Source organism: Oxyura jamaicensis, chromosome 2 (assembly GCF_011077185.1).
Source record: "Oxyura jamaicensis isolate SHBP4307 breed ruddy duck chromosome 2, BPBGC_Ojam_1.0, whole genome shotgun sequence".
In the NCBI taxonomy this organism is placed as follows: Eukaryota; Metazoa; Chordata; class Aves; order Anseriformes; family Anatidae; genus Oxyura; species Oxyura jamaicensis.
This window is the reverse complement of record NC_048894.1, coordinates 54521292-54540932: the sequence shown is the minus strand read 5'-3', so window position 1 is coordinate 54540932 and position 19641 is coordinate 54521292. Positions and strand designations below refer to the sequence as shown.

Here is a 19641-nt window from a genome sequence, read left to right as displayed (position 1 = left end):
AGCTACCTGTGGGATCCTTTTGCCTCTGGAGCAAGGTGAGTGCACAAGGATGTCTTCTGGCACTACAGCTAGTCCAGTTTGCGTGTGCTATCTTAAGCTATCAGTGATGGTGTAGTTGAAGTCAGTTTCCAGACTTTCTCCTTATCCTAACATAAATGTTTTTGTTGTGGTTATTGTTGATTTTTTTTTTTTTTAAATGGGAAAAGATGTAATTTTTCTACTTCTGTGTAGTCTTGCATCAAGTACTACTCATGAAAAAATTCAGCCAAGTCACAAATGAGTAAAAAGCCATATGGAAATGATAGGCAGTGTTAATCAGCCATTCCAGCAGGGGAGTCTAAACATCCATTTAAATCATGATGTAACAAAGCTGTGCTCTTACCTTTACGCTTTCCCTCTTTATTCATATAAGTTCCCCCCTTTTCTTGTGTACATTTGTTTTATTTCAGATCTTGTATAACAGCTTTAAATGGTGGCTATTATCTCTCCACTCTTTTCTAGTAGTAAAATTTCTGATATCCCCACAAATTGATATTTTCTGCCAAATTAGAGACGTCTGTCGTAATTTCTTTTATTGGCTGAAGATCACATGTGGCCAACTCCAATAGCTTTACAAATAGTTCTGAGGGATTTGATTTGGACTTACTTCAACAGGTGCTATTGTGTTTCCTATCTTGCATTTATTAATTTCCTGGTCAAGTTTTGAAACTGTTGACTAGGTGACCTTGCTGTAGCCCTATTAAGGAGTCAGTTCTGCTGCACAGTACCCAGAAGTCCCTAACTTTTAACTGAGGGTAGCTACATGGTGTATTGTAGGTAGAATAGCATCTTAGCTCTTAGCTTGAAATAATGAACAGATATGAGCCCTACAACAATGTGATGCCATTTTGGCATGTTAATGTGTGTCAATAGCAAGCACAATTTTTCACATCAGTTTGCATGTTTTCTCTTTAAGATTACAGTAAGAGTTGAAGTTTTGTTCTTTATATAAGGAAATAAGTATCAGAGATGTTCAAACTTACTTCACTGTTTTGGGAGCTAATTTCAAAGTGTTCCTGTGCTACCTTTATCATTAAATGATTTTTAAATTATTATTCTCTGCTGAGATTACAAATTAGCATTCAGATGAATTCCTGGCTAGATATTTCCAAACATTTTCCATTCACATTGAGTAGAAACCTGTTTTGTCCAGCCTGTAAAATGCATTGTAATTTGTAGATGCTTCCAAATGTAACTAGTTGCACTCTTGTTTTCATTAAAACACATACAAATTATCCCTTGCTTTCTCTAGGTGAGACTGAGAGCAAAAAGCTTCAGCTCACAGGGCTGAATCTGCATCCCTTATGGACCCACAAAGAATGCAAAAATCACCAGGGATTTAGCATGATTGCAAAGGTCAGGAGTTGAACTTCTGTAGGCCAAGTTCTGCTTTGGGTTACAGTGATGTCTCACTCTGGTATTGAACTGAAGTCACTATTTTACAGCACTGTAACACAGTAGATTATAAAAGTCTCTTTCATATTTTTGCCCATAATTTGTCTGTAAGGCAAAAGAAAGTTCTTGGGAGTCACTGTTTGAAAGGGAACAGTATATGACCTGTGCCATTTCAGTGCTTTGAGAAATCCAAATACAATAGTAACTAGCTTGAATCATCTTCATGTGTTGAATAAATACCTGCTTGTAGCAGAATCAAAGTATTTTCTCTACATCAGCAAGTCCAGATTCTGTATGTGTTCTGCCCAGGCAGGATGACTATTTAGCCATAATGTTCTTTCAAGTTAGAGTTTTGTATTACAGTGAAAACCAACATTTTTTTAATTTGTGATAAACCTGTATTATAATGCCTTATTTATTTTTAATCTTGTACAGTGTTACAAAACAACAGAAAACATTGGCCTTTCATGTACTATTCACTTTAAAAGATGTATTGTGTGAAATTTTGTAAATAGTTTTAGCTTTGACAGGTAATTGCATGTATACTTGTATAAAAAGAGGCAAAAAGGCACACTTTTAACAAATTTTTGTAACAGACATTTTACATGTGCATGGAGATTATAAATCCTTTGGAAATTGATGTCCTTTTGGTTTTCCTTGCAATATACTGCATGCCACTCATGCCTGACTTCAGTTAAAAAAAAAAGATAAAAAAAAGAAAAGAAAAAAAAAAAGTAAAAAACAGTACATTTTACTAAATATTTTTGACATATCACTTCTGGCACAAAGTTAAACCCACTAGTTGCATGTGTGTTCAGCAAAGCAAAATCAAAATGCAAACAGCAAAATAAGAAGAAAAATAATGTAATGATTGTGATCTGCCAACCTCAGTGTTTCAAGTTCCATAATACAGTATATGAAATGTGTTATCAACATCTATGCTGTTTTTATGAAGTACCTTATGGTCATTAGAAGCAATAAACTCTACTTACTGTAATACAAAAACCAAGCAGATATTCTAGTTCATAATGATGTAATATCTGACATTCAGTGGGTACTCTGTGATACTGCATTTGATGTAGTATTGTCATCATGCAGGACCAAGTGTCAAATACATTATTGCTGTATGCAGGTGCAACACTATGGAAGGTAAAGGGGGTGAATTGGCCCATTGATGTTACCCAGAGTAAATTTAAGGTATTAAGTTATTGTATGTGGAAAGTACACAATGTGAATAGATTATTTTACTAGATACATACATATGTATATATATATATGTATGTATATATATAAAATCATTTTGTTGCCTTATTTTTGTTAAAAATGTTTTTAGCCATTTTCCAAAAAAACTTCTATTGCTAAGCATAAAATATTGAACAGAACTATTAGGAGAAGGTTCACTGGGTAGTCTGGCTTTGAGCTGCCTGGGTTCTCCTGTGCTGATGCAACTCCTGCTCTTACTGAAGCCATGCTTACAGGGATGAATGCCTTAGATATTACAGCCTGGCTCACATTTTGAGCCCCCTGTCTGGTAGTGGCATAAGATCAATAAATCAGTAGCCAGTCCTCTTAACTGATTTTTCATATTGCTGCTAAAACAAACTTTAAATTTTGGAAATATTCGGCATTCACCATTTTTAAAGTTGTTATATCTATGGTACTACAGTTAGGGACTACTTGAATTACTTACAAAAGCGCTGTATGATAAATCAGGAGTATTGTAGGAGCATAACACTGAGGTTGGTGGCAGAGAAAAACGGGGATGGACTGTGAATACTTTCTATTATGGATTAACAAGGACTTGTATTTTACAGATTGGAGCTAGCTTTATAATAGGGCTGAGGAATCTGTTGGTTTGTTTGATTAATCAGGTGATTGTGGGGTTAACTAAGCAGTACACTTTCTGCAAGCAATTCTGTCAGACTGTAGATTCATACATCATATCCCAGTTTGCATGTAAGAACAACTACCTTGTATTGATGATTGGCTTCATACAGCAGTTAAGGGTTTCTAACAGTCATAAACTAACTCATCTCAAATTCAGTGGATTTTACATCTCAGCATAATTGTTGTGACTAATGACAATCTGGACTCTGCTTCTCTACCCCAACCCTGTTGATGATTGGCTTTTTTCCATAACTCCGTATAGACTTTTATTTATTTATTTATTCCTCTTCATTCTTTTTAATGCCATCTCTCACAGAGTTTTCAGGCCACTCACTTCTGAGCAAAATTAAATAATGAATAAATAAGTAAATCTAAATAAATGGAAAAATGAGTAAAGGTTAGGTGGGGCCTGCCTATCACTCTTTAATTATACTTCAAAATGTCAAACTGCTTGGACGGCCTGGGGTGATCTGTAATCTGACAAATGCAAGGGCATAAAGAGGAAAAGAAAAAAAGCAAAGAGTTAGCAGGTGTCTGTTCACATTCACAAGAGTGTTCAAGATCTCTTGTTGAACTGCTTTAAAATTTCCAGAAAAAATCATTAGAAATAGTTGGTTGTTACCTTATATGCCTATTTTCTAATCATGAGGAAGCACTTTGAAATCTGAATTAGCATTGGTTAATATACATAGCCAATGTGCTGAAGGGACTAGTTTTTACTTGTGCCTTACTGCATGCTAGAGGATCTGTTTCTTTATACTGGGATTCCATGTTTTATGCCTATAGTGGCATCAGACGTGTCACACCAGCATAAGACTGCAGGAACAAACAGTGCTGTGCATCACTGTGAACCTTTTTTATTACTTTCTTTCCTACTTTGGTTTACTACCAGCACAGCTATGCCAGCGTAAGGAGTGATGCAAGCGTTTATAAATGAAGGCCATAGACAGGTATATGAGAGTCAAATAAAGAAAAGATTTTCTAGAAAGTTCAGTGTATACGCTGATCTGAGTTTTGCAGAATATCTGGCCAGATAGCTTGGAGCTCCTTTGGAAAAGCTGCCTGCCCTCCTCTTCAGAACACGCTTGCACAACATGCTGATTAAATATATCCAGTACACTTACCTATAGCTTGTAACTGCACTGCCACATTTGCTATAGTTAGACAGTCTTCATTGCAGGCAAGGCTGAGGTGTATTTTAATTACCAAGATTCTGTACGTAAGTACAGATTGTGTCTTACTGTTCAAGTGCCTGATCTGCTACTTTTATTCCAGACCTGTCAATGATGACCTCAGTTACGACAATTTTGAGTTGGCACATTGAAGTCCTTTAGGTGATTTCTCACTTCTTTTACTCTTTAGGGTGCATGGGTGCAACGGTTGTCTATTCTTACATTTCAAATGCCACTCAAGTGATGTATCAAGCATTTTCAATGAAATGTAGATGAAAATGAACTACTTGTGCCATCACAACATTGTTTAATGATAATTGCATTTCTAAAGAATTACAATATATATCCTTTCTCCTTTTATTTTATAGTAGTTCAATTAGTAGTTAAGTAGTATAGTAGTTCAATTAAGAAAAAAAGTTCAATTAAGAAAAAAGAAGTAAAGTGCTTATGTTAATTGCTCCATTTACATTTGCATATTAGTGTTCAAATTTGGACTTACACAAAGCAAGTTTCTGTTTTGTGTTCAAGCACCTGATTATTACACAGAGGTAGATTTGGACAATGTTATGGAATACATTAAAAACTAAAGTAAGGCTTTAAGACTTTCCACTCAGAAAAGCAGAGTCCATGAGCAGTTACTGTTTCTGGAGTAATTTAACCCAATTCAGAGAATTCTAGAACTTCATAATTTCAGCAATTTCAGCTAAATTTGACCCATCTCTCAAAATCCCTGCCACTAAAACCCATACTGCAATTTACATCTGTCCAGATTTAATCTTATTGGTTAGTCCTTCTACTCTGCTGTCTAGAGGTGAATTTTAGTCTTTCTGGTATATGTCCATAGTTTCTGCTTGGAAATGAGATGTTAAGTATTTTTCTGATCTGTTAATTGGAAAGATAAACAAGTGTATGTTTCCTTCTTTTTATAATTAAATGTCCAGCAGCCTAAGGCAGGAAGCAAAAACAGACATGAAGCATGTATCTACGATCAATATTGGTCTGCCTACACATGAAGACACAGTGTCCGTTGTAGGCTTATCCATAATTTTAGGCATCCTAGAAATACTTAAACAGAATAAATATCATAGCAATAAGAGAAAAAGGAGTTAGGCAAGCCTGCCTGCCTAACACCACACAGTTCTTAGTTCTTTGGAAGTAAAAAATGGACTTCCTGCTCATAATCACTGCACCACTTTTACGAAATCAGTATGACCCTCCTGCACTTAGCTCACTCTCAGTTGTTCACCTCCATCACATTTTTATTGCGGTTGGTTACTGCTTTTTTTCTTCCTCTGTATGTCCTCCATCACATGGTTGCCAACCTTTTTATTTTTTTAAAAAAGAAGTGTTTTCAAATATTAGGTGTTAAAGGGAATAGAAATAGCTTAACAAAATATTGTTAGGAAGTGGCTGCATGTGACCATAAACCCAAGAGGGTGGATAAATGAACCCTGTGGTGGGAATGCAGACTCCAGCAGCTGGCAACACTCTGAAAAGTAAGGCTGAATCCTGCCAGCTGCAGAGATACAGTTAAACAGGAATCTGGTAGCCTGATTCATGATGTCACATTTAAAAAATAAGTGCAAACCCATTTCAAGGGTGGTTGTGTAGTTTGTGTCTGGAGTTATTACTGTATTAAAAAATATATAAGAGTAAAGCAAGATACAGTTTGGGGGGTTTATGATGTTGGTTGAATTTAGGTATTCAATAAGAAAACCATGCTAGAGGAATCTTACCAGCTGCTTTAGCTGCATATATTAGCAGCAAATTCTGCATTGTTTGCAAACTAACTTGAATATTCTGCTTAGATTTGGGGGTGAGGGGGGGTATCATTTGTATCAGGTAGAGATATTCCATTCCTCAAAGGGAGGACCAAATGTACTCTTGTCTTTATTTGATTGGCATACAAGGTTTCAGAAGATCTTTTAGTCTGATTTACAGCCCGGTACAGTTAATGCTTATATTAACTTAAATGATTGTTGAATTGCTAGATCAGGCCTTACTTTAAGGTCTGTTCCTCTCCCACTGATGTCAAATGTGTTGTTGCCAGTAACTTCAGAGGGACCAGGAGGAGGCCTTTTGTATCATAATAGAAATATCTAGATAGATAAATAAAATGAACAGTCCTAGCTTTAAGAAATGAATTCGTAAGTCAAGATGACATTTTTCCAACTATTTTAGCCCACTGATACCTATATGTAATTTTTGTAACTATATAACTATACACTATATATATATATATGTATGTATATACATAGTACAATACAATAACTTAACACTGGGTAACTTCTAATGATAGATTTGCATTAATAATACGGGTCTTTTTATGTAAATAGAATATTGTAGAGTATCTTCCAGTCTTTTTCAGGATTGTTAAATTGAGAAAAGCAATTGAATATTTGTCCTATTTTTATGTTAAAAAGTGAATGGACTGAAATGTTAAATGTGAATGTAAATTTCTTATTGCAACTTTTATACTGAGTGTTTGCACTATTATAATTTCTGAAATCCAATTAAAAATAAAGGAAAAAAATCTGCTTGAATAAACAACTGTTTGGGATTGCTGTGTTTGACTGTTTTAGTGTAGTTGCATTCTTTTTTTCTATATGAAACTGCCCTTCAAGATGTCCAAAAGACTGCTTTTCAGTTTTCAAGCTATGAACATACATCTAGCAATCCTTTAATTTTACTTTCACAGTTGCCTTGTGCAGAACCTTATGGGACCAATCCAGCTCCATTGCAATCATGTTGACTTTCTGCATTTATCACAATGAAAGCTAGCTTGAACCAATTGCTCCATCCATTGTACAAGCAGAGCAAAGTAAACATGCACAAATACTAGCAAAATATTGGCCATAGAGACCAGAAGAAGGGGAGGGGAAGCTCATCTCTCACTTTCCCTTTCCACAAGCCAGCAAAAATTCACCATTTTGGGTCAGTTATGTGGATGCAGTAAGTCTTGTAGGTGGTTTATATTAAGAAAATTGTGCAAGACACAGAACCAGCCTAAGTGCAGAATTGTATATGCTAACTTAAAATTGAGTTGAAAACTGATAAAGTTGCATCAGGTAACATGTCTCGTAAGAGACTCTGTAGGCTTGGGCACAGAACCAAAGTAATTTGATTGTACCACAGCCAAATCACACTGGACTGCCATCTGGCCAGCTAAGAGCAAAAGCAGAGGCGCCCAGGTCTATTGTGTCTATCCATGCAGATACGCTCTGAGATAACTTGGAAATGTAGAGTCCCTTGCAATGAAAAACAGCCTGGGCTCAGATGTAAGATTTTGATGTTGTTGTTTTGTTTTCCAAATGCTTGACTAAGGCTCCCCAACCACTTCCCTTGTGGTTTAGAGAGCTCAGTATGAGTTATACAGAATTATTGTGATGACAGTGAGTGTGCTGAAACAGTTTTTGGTCTGCCCTTACACTAACAAAAGGAATTGTCTGAGGCCTTACATAGCTATTTCTTATCTTCCTCTTCCTCTTTGAAAGAAAGCAAACCATATCTTCATAAGTTTCAATCAGAATAGCTCTAAAGTCAAAAGAACCCAGATAAACTGAAAATCTGGCATTCACCTTTAATTGGAGCTATTCTGCCACACTGGTATTTTATGTATTTTTTAATTTTAATTTAATTAATTAAATTAATTCAATTCATTAAATTATTTTTAAATTAGTTTAAAAGTAAATTAATTTTAATATTAAGAAGTTTGACTCTCACTTTGTTTTTGGGGGTGTTATTCATATAACACATATATAGATATTGTACATAAAATATGTACACACACATGTTAATGCAATAGTTAACACACATTCTGGATTAATGACCCAGGTCAGGTACATTGAAATATTTTTTCTGTTATGCCCATTACACAGCTGAATCACTTGAGAGACATAATCACACAGTATGAGAATTTGCATTGCTTCAGTAATGAGGTAATATCGGCAGTGGGTTGCTTATACCCTCTGGTAACATTTTTGGACAAGAACATCAGTTCTAGCCCTGTGTGGTTTATTTTACAGAAATACAGTCTCTTTGGAATTTCTTGTTCAGGGTCTGCATTTCTATAGCATAAACCACCCAGGACTAGAACTGGTGTTCTTGTCCAAAAATGTTACCAGGGGATATTGTCAATTTAAAACAGAGGGAAGGGAAGAACAGAAAATGAGAACACAGTGTACATCATCCAGGCATTATTGGTGCGCTGCCATTATATCTATGTCAAAGCATTCCAGTTTTGCAGCCATTCCCTAGGTCAGCAGGTCACCTAATGCACTGTTCCTGTTGGCAGAACACAATGTTCTGTTGCCCATGAGAATGAAATAATTATACAGGTACCACTCATGAACCATATTCTTGTTTGGATTAATCTTATGGAAAAAAAGGCCATAACTGGAAAGCAATCCACGTAGTGGAAATTGTCTGTTACAATTCTGGCTCTCATAAAACCCACTGAACTGTGGAGAGAACATTTGAGGATGGGGATCTTGAGGTATAGCCAGGCTATCTAGGACTCTTAATCCAATCCTAAACATCCAGTCCTGTGCAGATTATTCCTGCTATTAATTACAGTAATAGTTTTAATAGGTTTTCAGGTTCAGGGCTCAAAGGATAGAAATTGGCATTTAATTTTGCATTAATACGAACCTCTGAGATTTGTGCTGTTTCTATACCTGAAACCAGACATTACTCTACTATTACTAGATTTAGCCATAGCAAGTTACTGATGAATAAGTAGAAAGAGCTAGTGATGAAGAAGTAGTCAGGATTATTATGAATGTTTACCTTTCAGTTTACTAGGCCTAGTCTGAAGATACCAATGAGGGCTTTCATAAACAACCTGACATATCAATTACTATGTCACCACAGACAAAGTGGATGAGCTATCACAAATGCTCTGCTTCACTAAATCAGTGGGACTCTGATGACTTCATTAGCATTCCTTCATCTCAGATCACCTGGGAATTTGTCTGTGGGATTCTGATATGATAAGAAAGAGCCATTGATAATCATCTGGCCTGACCTCCTGCAAAGGGCTATACTTAGTCTGACCACGCTACTGCACTTCACAAACATGGCATTTTTTGTTTATTATTAGATGTAATAAAGTAGAGCAAATCCATCTTTTTCTAGTCTCTGAGAAATTTGAAGTTAGACATTTGTTTGGCATAGACCAAACTGTGCTTATGCTGTTGCCAAAGGTCATGAAAGCATCACCGACTGTTTTCCCCCAAACTCTATAGTTACTCTGTATGTTTATTGAACTTTGGCAATAGTATTTTGTTCTCCTCAGCAGCATTGCCAACATAATTAGAAAGGAGCAGTCATATCAGATAACACACAGCAAGTCACTGAGGAAAGATCCCAGTTGAATATTAACTCAATGGACTTCTGGAGTGTAGAAACACGTAGAAAGTGTATAGGACACCGTCTAGTGAACAAACAACATGCAGATAGAACACATTGTGGCACTCTGGTAAGACTAAAGTGGATAAGCATATAATGAAGAGGAGTCATTGACGTAATTACAAAGGCAGGTGGTGGCACATTGATTTTATGAAGGTTATTGACCTCTACTGCTATGAAAGTGTACCTAGTTTCTTACCACTTAGGTAATTTGACTTTTTAAAGTCAAATATTAATCATCCAGACCTTTAGATAAAAATATATTTTTCTCAGTTTGACATTCCCTACAATGTTTTAGAATGGCTACTTGTATTTTATAAGCTTGTTTAACCAAGAGAAGCAACAAATTTTAATGCCTTAAAGTTTTACAATTGATTATAAGATAGCAGCTTCTTTAAATATTTACAGTCTAATCCTCCTCTCACATAGACACCAAGCACGTATCTGATGGTAGAGCTGGGCCCTGCTGTAGGAGGATGTGGCACTGAACTTGCCTATGAGTTCTGATACAAAACAAAGGGATAAAGGTCTGCTCCTTAAGGCTTTTGTTTACTCAGTCCTATGTTAAAGCAGGAAGAAGAAAGGAAAGGAAAGGAAAGGAAAGGAAAGGAAAGGAAAGGAAAGGAAAGGAAAGGACAGGAAAGGAAAGGAAAGGAAAGGAAAGGAAAGGAAAGGAAAGGAAAGGAAAGGAAAGGAAAGGAAAGGAAAGGAAAGGAAAGGAAAGGAAAGGAAAGTAAAGGAAAGGAAAGGAAAGGAAAGGAAAGGAAAGGAAAGGAAAGGAAAGGAAAGGAAAGGAAAGGAAAGGAAAGGTAGAATATTACTTTCAATTCCCTGCAATTTTTGGACCTAGATGGAAATTTTCTGTTTTAAACATTTAAATTAAAAGCATGTAATAATGTAATAACATTTGCAATTATTTGGTTTTAAAGAAATCTCATTATTCCTTACACTCTCACTGAAATTAATCATATGGTAGGAGATTTAGATGTTTAAACAAAGGTTTGACTTTCTGAGTAGCTGCAAATCTCAGTCAGCATACATACTGACTGCTTTGAGTGTACAAAATCAGATTTGCTGTCCAGCTGAATAGACCCAGTCATGGCAGAGATACACCACCTAAAAACTGAAACATATTTCATGACTCAGCGTATTGCTAGTACTGAGCTGTCTAGGATTCCCTAAAGCCTCAAGGTGCTTATAAGATGCTTCTATGACAGCAGTTAGAGTGGAAATTGTACCACACTTACTTCTATCCCTGGACAATGTAGCCAAAGACATTGACCTTGCCACTGGCCAGAAAAAAGATCGTTGCTACACAGGATTTCCAACAGCTGTAAAAGTACATTTCCATATGCTATAAGTAATCTCTCTCTCTTATTTTTTTTCTTTTCTTTTTCCTCCAGTGATCATATTAATTCAGCATTCTATATTGACAATGAGAAAATCTTCCAAAGGGCCAAAACAGATAGAGAACAGATTCATAAATGTGTATAGTTTGTTTAACAGACCACAGAAGATTATAATCCTTGGTTTCTGAAGATTTAATTAAAGTTCCTTAAAAAATATGTATTAAATGGCTTTCCCCATAGAATACCCTATCAAAAATCTCAGGATATTCAGTAGTGCCCAGGCATGTAATTCCTACTGAAATAATTGGAAATAAGGTGCTTAAGGCACTTTTGAAAAGTCCCAGTGGGTTCCTTCATGCAGTTTTATATACCTAAAAAAGCTAAATCCCCAAGAGTTTTGTACTGCTTACATTTCAACATCTGTGGTTGCCCAAGGAGCCTAAAACTCACTGAGACAAAGGCCCTGCTACTTCTCATATCCCACTGTATCATAAGACTGGAAAGACAAAGGAAGGTGTTAGAGCTGTAGAGGTTAGTTCATGATGAGGTTCCCTGCTGGTTTCAGCCTTCATGTTGATAAATGAGATGTGCCACTCCTATTTTCACTGGGAAGTTCAGTCTGATTGTCAGTCTTAGAACATTCCGATTTGTCCGGACTATATCGCAAAATTCAGAAAGAGGAAGAAAAGGTTATGAGAGTTTGAATTAGATTTGCACTTTCATGGATTTCTTCCGTAAACAAGAAATAATCTGGGCCTAAATCTTCAAAATCTTTTAGGAAATATAGTATAATTTCTTCTCTTTTTTATTATTCCTTTCCATTCCTTTATTCTTTCCTCTAATTTATTCTTGTGTTATGGCTGTAAATTTAGGAAAGCATTTTCATCTTTGTATCCCTATCTGCATTTTTTCTTCTTTTTACATACCCCTCCCCTCTCCCCTTCCCTCACTTTATTCCTCCCCACCATCCCTTGTTTTCTTCCTCTGGCTTTTCCTCCTTCCTTCCATTTATCCAAACAGTTATCATCCCACTATGAACAGTAGAGTGATGAGCTGTATTTACCATGCTCTTTTCCTACAGTCCGTTATATACTTTTTGTGGAACCACACTCTTCACCAAAAGCCATCAAGCTGACCCCAGAGCAGGGAGAAGGCCTGATACTCTTCTTGCCAGGAAAGACTGCACCAACATACTAACTGCTTAGACACATATGCAAGATTTATGACTTCACAATCTAAAATTACACAACCAATTCAACATAATATGTTACAGAAGCATAGGAGCTGAGGTCTAGTTCAGCACCCAAGTTCCCTTCAGGAGAACTGGTTGACAACATCATCAGAGTGGAAAATGAAGAATGAATTCAGCAGCAATTGAAGACGGACAGTCTGTCAGATTAGGCCAGAGCACTAAGGAAAAAAGGATGTCCTATGGCAATACATGTTATTCCTTGGTAAACTGAAAAATAATTCTAGGTTTATTTTCTTCCCAATGAGGTCATCTCAAACTTCCATGTCTCTGAAGTGAATGCATGCATTTGAACTGGAATAAAAGGCTTGAAATGTGAACAAAACATTGTTTTGGTTCTGTTTTCCTCACTTACGTTGGTTTTGGAACTGAAAACTTTAAGAATTAATGTTTCCCACAGAGAAATACAGTAGAAACATATAAACCATTTTCTATATGAGTTTTGAACCATTTTAGAAAGGTATATGAATTTATGTCCTAAAATTAGACCAACACAAGAATATTTTAAGCTATTAATGTAAAGTCATACCAGGTTTAATATAAAATGCATAGAGACTGCATAATAATAATAATGCTGGAATTGTGTTCCACCTTGTATGATACAGCAGAAGAAAGGAACATATGTAATCATAGATCAAACAGCTGAATCCAGATATAAGGAGTTATTGCTCCAAATATGAGTTAGAAAATGTGAAGGATGATCATACCAAGGACCATAGTTTAGTGAAATAATGGTAAATAATGAATAGGAGTAAGGACAGGACATAAAAGGACAGGAAAGCATCAAGAAGTCTGAAAGCTGACAGTCATGCCTGACCTTATGTGTTTCACGTCCAGGCTACAGATGCACTAAGGCTATAGTAATATCATCACTGTAGTTAGATTGTTGAGTTCAGCATGCTCACATTTGCTTTGGGCTCTTTTCTCTCTTATCTATGCACCCTTACTTCCTTTCTGTTCTCTGTAACACCTTACCATCACTTCATAAAAAGCTAAATCTCTAGCACAAAAGAGAAACTAGGCATAATAGTGAGAAAAATTTGCGAATATCCTAATTTATATCTTAAGAATACTTGAAAAAAGAACTAGAGAAATAAGCAAGTAATTACTTTAGAGGAGACAGAGAGATATTATTTTTAAGGATTATGTAGGAAAGGGCCATGGAAGGTAGGCATAAAAATCATGCAGCTACAGACATCAATGGTGGACTGTGAGAAGCCCTGAAAAGGATATGCTACAAAGTGAGGGCAAATGTGAAGGGGAGGACAAAGAATGAACTACATTCTGGAAGGTGTGGCCAGGATCTTTTGAAATTATGTCATTTTTTTGAAGATCCACAAAAAAAAAAAAATATATATATTGTGCAGTTCCATGCTGCACCGCATTGTTTGCATCACAGCCTTACTGGGAGAGGCAGTAGTATGTCCCACTGTCACAGCAGGACAGTGCAAACATTGCAACACTATGTCAATCCATCACTCTCTGCTCTGTGCTAAATAAGGAACTGGATTGCCAAGCTCTGCAAGGTACAGTATGGATGACCTGGTGGGTTTGTTCTTGAAACCACAAGGCCACTAGTTTGAAAACTAGCTACTAATATTCAAAATGAGGTAAAGGCTGGTCTAGCCTCTTCTATGTTTATAAAGGACTGAGAATTTTTTCTTTTGCCCAGCCACAAATAACTCAAAATAATTTTTGTTTAGTTCTCAAAATATTCCTGTAAGAACCTCCCCGGGGATTTTAGGAAATAAATAGCTTAACCTGGACAGACTATTTATTTCCAGGATGTTTACTTATGCAATCCATGTGATTGTAAAGTGCCTCCATTTCTCAAGCTCTCTTTCTGTTCCTTAGGGGCACATAATTTAAACCTAGCAACTTACCCCATATACTGACAGACTGTTATGCCTAAATATTGAACTGGTAGCTCCAATTCTCTATTAATAGTACAATTATTCATACAGCAAAAGAGGGTGGTTTATGATTAAGCTTGAAATGCTCAGACTCCCTGGAACCACAGTTCAACTCCTGGCAAGATCAGCCCTTTGGCCTTCTGTGCTAGGAGCACTCTACAACCTCAGGTCACCCATATGAAGTCATGAAATTAGGTCTGTCTGATCAGCTTAGATTGTAAAAGTCCACAAGTCATGCTTTGTTGAAAGGAGCTACCCCAATATCTGTGCATGCACTCCTCCACGTCTGTGCTTGCTCTACAGTGTTGTGAGATAACAACACGGTACTAATTCTCATCTAAAAGCTGATGTTTTGAAACTGCTTACTTCAATATAAAATACTGACATTTCCATAGCTGTTAGTTGCAAACACCATGAAATTCAGACTGCTTCAAAATAATCTTCAGTTAGTTTTCACTACCTATTTTTCTTAGAAGACCTTGTTCATTGCAGAACTGGCATTTATTCTGTCATTATTTTTTCAGGTAATAGAAACAAAACCAAAATCTGGGTGGCAGATATTAGACCATCAACATACATAAGTCTATCAACAAACATCCATTTTGCAACAGATCCTCAATATGCCTTAAACAGTTATGTGAAGGCAATAAATCACTAGATTAATAATGTGATTGAAATAGGCCACATCTAAATCACAATAAATGTAGCACATATATAAGTTGTCTAGCCCATTTTCCTGTGACTATTTTATTCCAGATTTCAATTTAGCTTTTAGAATTATTATTGTTATTCAGCAGTACTGGTGAAACTCCTAAAAATGTTAAATATGTGATTTAGGGAGCGTCTGCAGCAAAGTATGCTGGGAAGTTGTTAGGGCTATAAGAACTGAAGCAGCAACTAAAGTTAGATCACCTGAGAAGTGGAGGACATCAGATGGGATCTGGTAGCACTGGTAGGATCATTTCTTTTGGCAAAGATTTGTTCTCCTATTGCGGATGCTGACATTGTTAAATGGTTTATATTTCTCTGTTGATTCCTCCCCCCCTTTAATAACAGTGCTATTAATTCAGCTAGGTGAAAAAATATAGCTTGTATATTTGAAGTAAAGTGTGAAAGAATCACGGCATTTTGTTCTCAGAAGCTTTGGTTGGAAACACTCTTTTAATCTTCTTTTAAAAGTACAAAACAAAAAGCAGCTTTTAATTGTAAACTATTATTTAATGAATAAGGGGAAAGCATCAAAGCGTATAGCTGAATAGCGTTTGGGGGAATTGCAAACTCCTTTTATTGATTCCCAAGCTTATTCCAAGAAGCTTACTATGAGTAAGCTTCTATAATGAACTCTAAGGGAAGTCAGTGTGACTGGATATGAAAGGAAAAAAGCAGTAACTGTAGGCTGAAGGCTGCTTATGGTATATCACAAAAACTAGAACTGCTAAGGAGTGAGTGGAGGAATAGTTATCTAAATAAAATTGATAGAAATATTCTCTTCCCTAGCCCTTCCAAAGGAGAGGAGGAAAAACAAAAAAAATACAAACCACATACATTTTGAAGAGGCTTAACTCTTCCCTCTGGCCATGTGGTCTTCTAGAAACGTGAAGTGGGGGGTGATGTTCTACCAAATTAATGGCCCCTACACAGCTGCAAAATATTTCTTATTAGTGGAGAACAGATGCATATGACATCGGTAAAACTCCTTTGTGTGCTGCTTCACTTCCATGTAATACCATTATTATTTTTTTTGAAGAAAAAAAAGTTTTCCCCCTTGATTAGCTTTATGCAATCAACTTGTATGAAGTTTACGAATTTCCTCATGAAACTACATAGTTCAAGAGTTATTAGAAATGCTCACACTTATCTAATATATAGAGAGATTTCTAATATGTCTACTTCAAGATATATTTATCTTGGACTTCTCTGTGTGTGAGACAAGTTCCTTTTTGGTCTTGGTGTAGGGGTAGAAATAGGAAACCTTACCAGTAAGAGTAACCTTGTGATTATTATAAACTCAGTTGTACAAAATTGTTGTGGTAGAACCAGAGTTCAGGGCTAGAAGTAATACAGATAGTAAGTGAAAAGGAATTTTTTGTGAGCCCCCTTTTAAGGAAAATAAGAGATACAAAATGGTAGTTGGAGTAAAAGATTCTTCCTTGAATCCAAAATGTCTCTATGCTTCTCCAGTGTGCTTTCATTTTTGCTACCATATTTTAATCCTTTTAGCATGCAGTAATTACAAGGGTCTTACACAGCATTAGTGACTGCAAACCAAAAGCATATTATCTGCTTATGCCGATGGAGAAACTACTGCCTTAATGAAGTTGGAGTTAATGAGATAGGCTATAACTTAATCAATGTGGAGCTTCATATGTGGAGGGCTTGGACAGGAGTAAATGTTGTATGTGACAAGATGCTTTATTTCTTAAGCCCCTTAAGAATGCTGATCTGTACAACAGATATATTCCACGTAGAGATAAAATGCAAACAAGGAAACTGGAGCACCTTGGATTTTTTATTTTTTTTATATATTTTTACAACTGAACACATTACATGGCATCTCTCACTATATGAGTAATGACATTTTTTTTTTTTTTCTTCTCAAGACGGCAAACTTGACTTCCAGATGTCAGAGGAAGAAGATTCTTTTCTAAATGTCAAAAGATCTCTGAAAAAGCGACTGGTGAAACACAGCACTCCAGTGGACTCAATGCTCTCTAGAACAATGCCATCTCTTACAGATCTGACTTCTCAGTCAGTCAAGGAGCAAGATGGCAGTAAGAGAGTTTATGCATCCCCAGTGCCAAAATCAACTCTAAGCAGATCACTAGGTCAAGTGTCGCTAGCAAGCATTGAAGCATACATCCCTCATAAGTCTCCAAAAAGGCTTTCAACAGTGTTTGACTTGCAAGATTCAAACACAGAGATAAACAAAAGTTCTCGGGTTGTATTTTCTAGAAGAAGACTCTCCACTGTGTTGGCCTCTAATGAGTCAAATGAAGAACCAAGTGAAAAGGCTGTCTCAAGTGTGGAAACTCAAGCTCCAACAAAAGAATCTGAGAAAGTTGCAGTAACTCCCAGAAGTGGACCTTCGTGGCTGGTTACTGGAATACCAGGGATAAAAGATGTCCAAATAGTAAAAAAGAAAAAGAAGAAAATTGATAAATCTATTGTGGTAACTATATTCTCCATATGCTATGAAATAGTACACAGTTTTGTACTAATGCTGAGTATATATAAATTTTTCTAGGAGTATGGAAATATTTTGGTAACAGAGCATCTTCACAATTTTCCAGTAGGAATGAATGTGTATTAACTGGGTCATGATCTGTGATATCATCCCTAATTGGATGGGTTGCAGTTTTCCAATCTGGTATTTATTTCATCCTCTGAGCTTGCATGACAATTTGTGAACACTAGTAGCAAATATATATATATTCCTTAGGAGAAACTTAAGCATGGGGGGAAAGAATAATGGTTAAACTTGAAAAATTCTCAAATACCTTAATATTGGCAACTTACCTAAAAATGGAGAAAGAAGCAATCTACAGATAAACCTGCCCACTCTGAGAGCAGACTTTTCTTAGCTTAAAGTGAAATCTACAGCTGAAATTCAGATGGATTGATTTATAATGCATTTGTGTTTTCTTATTAAAGAAAATGAAGTCTAAATGAATCATAGAATCAGATTGACTAAATATTTCTGTTTTTCTATAACAGAGAAAGAAACAAAGAGAATGGGTGCTTCGTCAACTTAAAAACATTGAGGAAGCAACTGAACATGAGCTGACAATTGAAGAAATGTGACCAAAATATCTTTGGAATTAATGCTGTTGTATGGTGGTTCTGTGAATAACTGGTTCCAATAAATCACATGCCTAGATAATCTATAGTGCTTCCTGGACTATTTTATTTTTTTTTTTTGTTGATTTGTCTTTGAGTTTTGTGATTCTTCTTGCCTCTTAGGTATAGCAGGTGTCAAGTGAAAATCAAATACAGCCTCTACATAAGAGACAATGTTAATGTGCAGTAGATGAAGGTTTGGAATAAACAAGGGAGAGAAAGATTTCATGTAAGAATTATTCTTCATCCTGCCATTGAGCACTATTTTTTTTTTTGTATAACATTCAAATCTCCTAGGCTTGCTGATGTTACCAAAGTGGCAAAGTCCTAGGGGGCCACATGAGTGTAACCCTAGTTAGCCAGAGGAGAATCTCCTCATCTAAAGAGTAATCATAACTGATGCAATCAGGAGTGTTTTTTGCTAGCTGGGGAGATGAGGAAATAGTGAGAGGCACCAAGGAGGGAGGCCAGCTTCTGGAGATTACTAATTAATGATGGCTTGTGTTGAAGGTTTGGCTCTAAATGAGCTTGTTTCTGCCCTGTATTTGCAAATGTGCTATACAGCCATATCAGAGATCCTTACTGCTCCATAGGTTGCTTTAAGGGGCTCCTGATTTTCTATTCCTCTCTGGAGCTGCTGGAGGGGGATGGGAGGGGGTGTTTTCCTGGAGGCTCTGTTGTCAAAGTGGAAGTTCAGTTTAAACAGCTGTTTGTGAAGCACCTGTCAAGAAGTAGTGCTGAAAGTGTAATGCTCAAGTTAGCTCCTGCTGCTGTATGTTACTTAATATTTAGGCAGAGCTTAAAACTTGTAAGTGATCAATGGGGTGTCAGCAACAGAGACCTAAAACAGATTTACCTCCCTTCTAGTACATGTGTTTTCCTGACTGTTCTAGTTTTGAAACCAGCAAAGTGGGTTTCCCACTTCCTAATTGCTCCAAAGCCATGAGGTATTGTTCAAAAGAAGCTGCAAATTCTGGACAGAGGCAGGGGAAGCCATTGCTTTTCCTTCTTACACACCAAAACTTGTAATGTCTCTTGCTCAAGACTGCAGAGAAGCAGAAGTGTGGTCTATGCCAACATTACAAGACACACTCACCCATAGCAGCTGTGTTATGCTCAAAAATGCAAGAGTGGAGCTGTGGCTTTACAGCCTCTTTTGGTATTTAAGAGGAAGTATGATGTTTTTAGTAATGATTTCTGCAATGGAACTCTCTAGAGTTACTCCCAACAGCAGTGTCCTCAGACCCAACTTTCTGTGGTAGCCAGGCAGTGAGGTGATATTGCCCCTCAGGTTCAAGATATACTCACTTGGTTTGATGTTTAGCATTCTGGTATTTGTGTTACCCAGGCTGCTTGTCTGGCCCCTGCAGGTTCCTCTGGTAACTGAGCTC

The 19641-nt window shown here is 36.5% G+C and overlaps 1 protein-coding gene and 1 long non-coding RNA gene across 2 annotated transcripts; both read left to right on the top strand.

Moving 5' to 3' along the window:
• The first annotated feature begins 249 nt into the window (after positions 1-249).
• On the top strand, positions 250-6135 carry LOC118162314. Its single transcript, XR_004748388.1, has 2 exons — positions 250-4880; positions 4911-6135. It is a non-coding gene; the product is annotated as an uncharacterized LOC118162314 (long non-coding RNA).
• Positions 6136-15274: 9139 nt separating this feature from the next.
• LOC118162438 (coiled-coil domain-containing protein 201-like) lies at positions 15275-18294 on the top strand. Its single transcript, XM_035318569.1, has 3 exons — positions 15275-15365; positions 17014-17582; positions 18128-18294. The coding sequence occupies exons 1-3, from the start codon at positions 15347-15349 to the stop codon at positions 18212-18214; spliced, it is 675 nt and encodes a 224-aa protein (XP_035174460.1). The 5' UTR covers positions 15275-15346; the 3' UTR covers positions 18215-18294.
• Positions 18295-19641: the final 1347 nt, after the last annotated feature.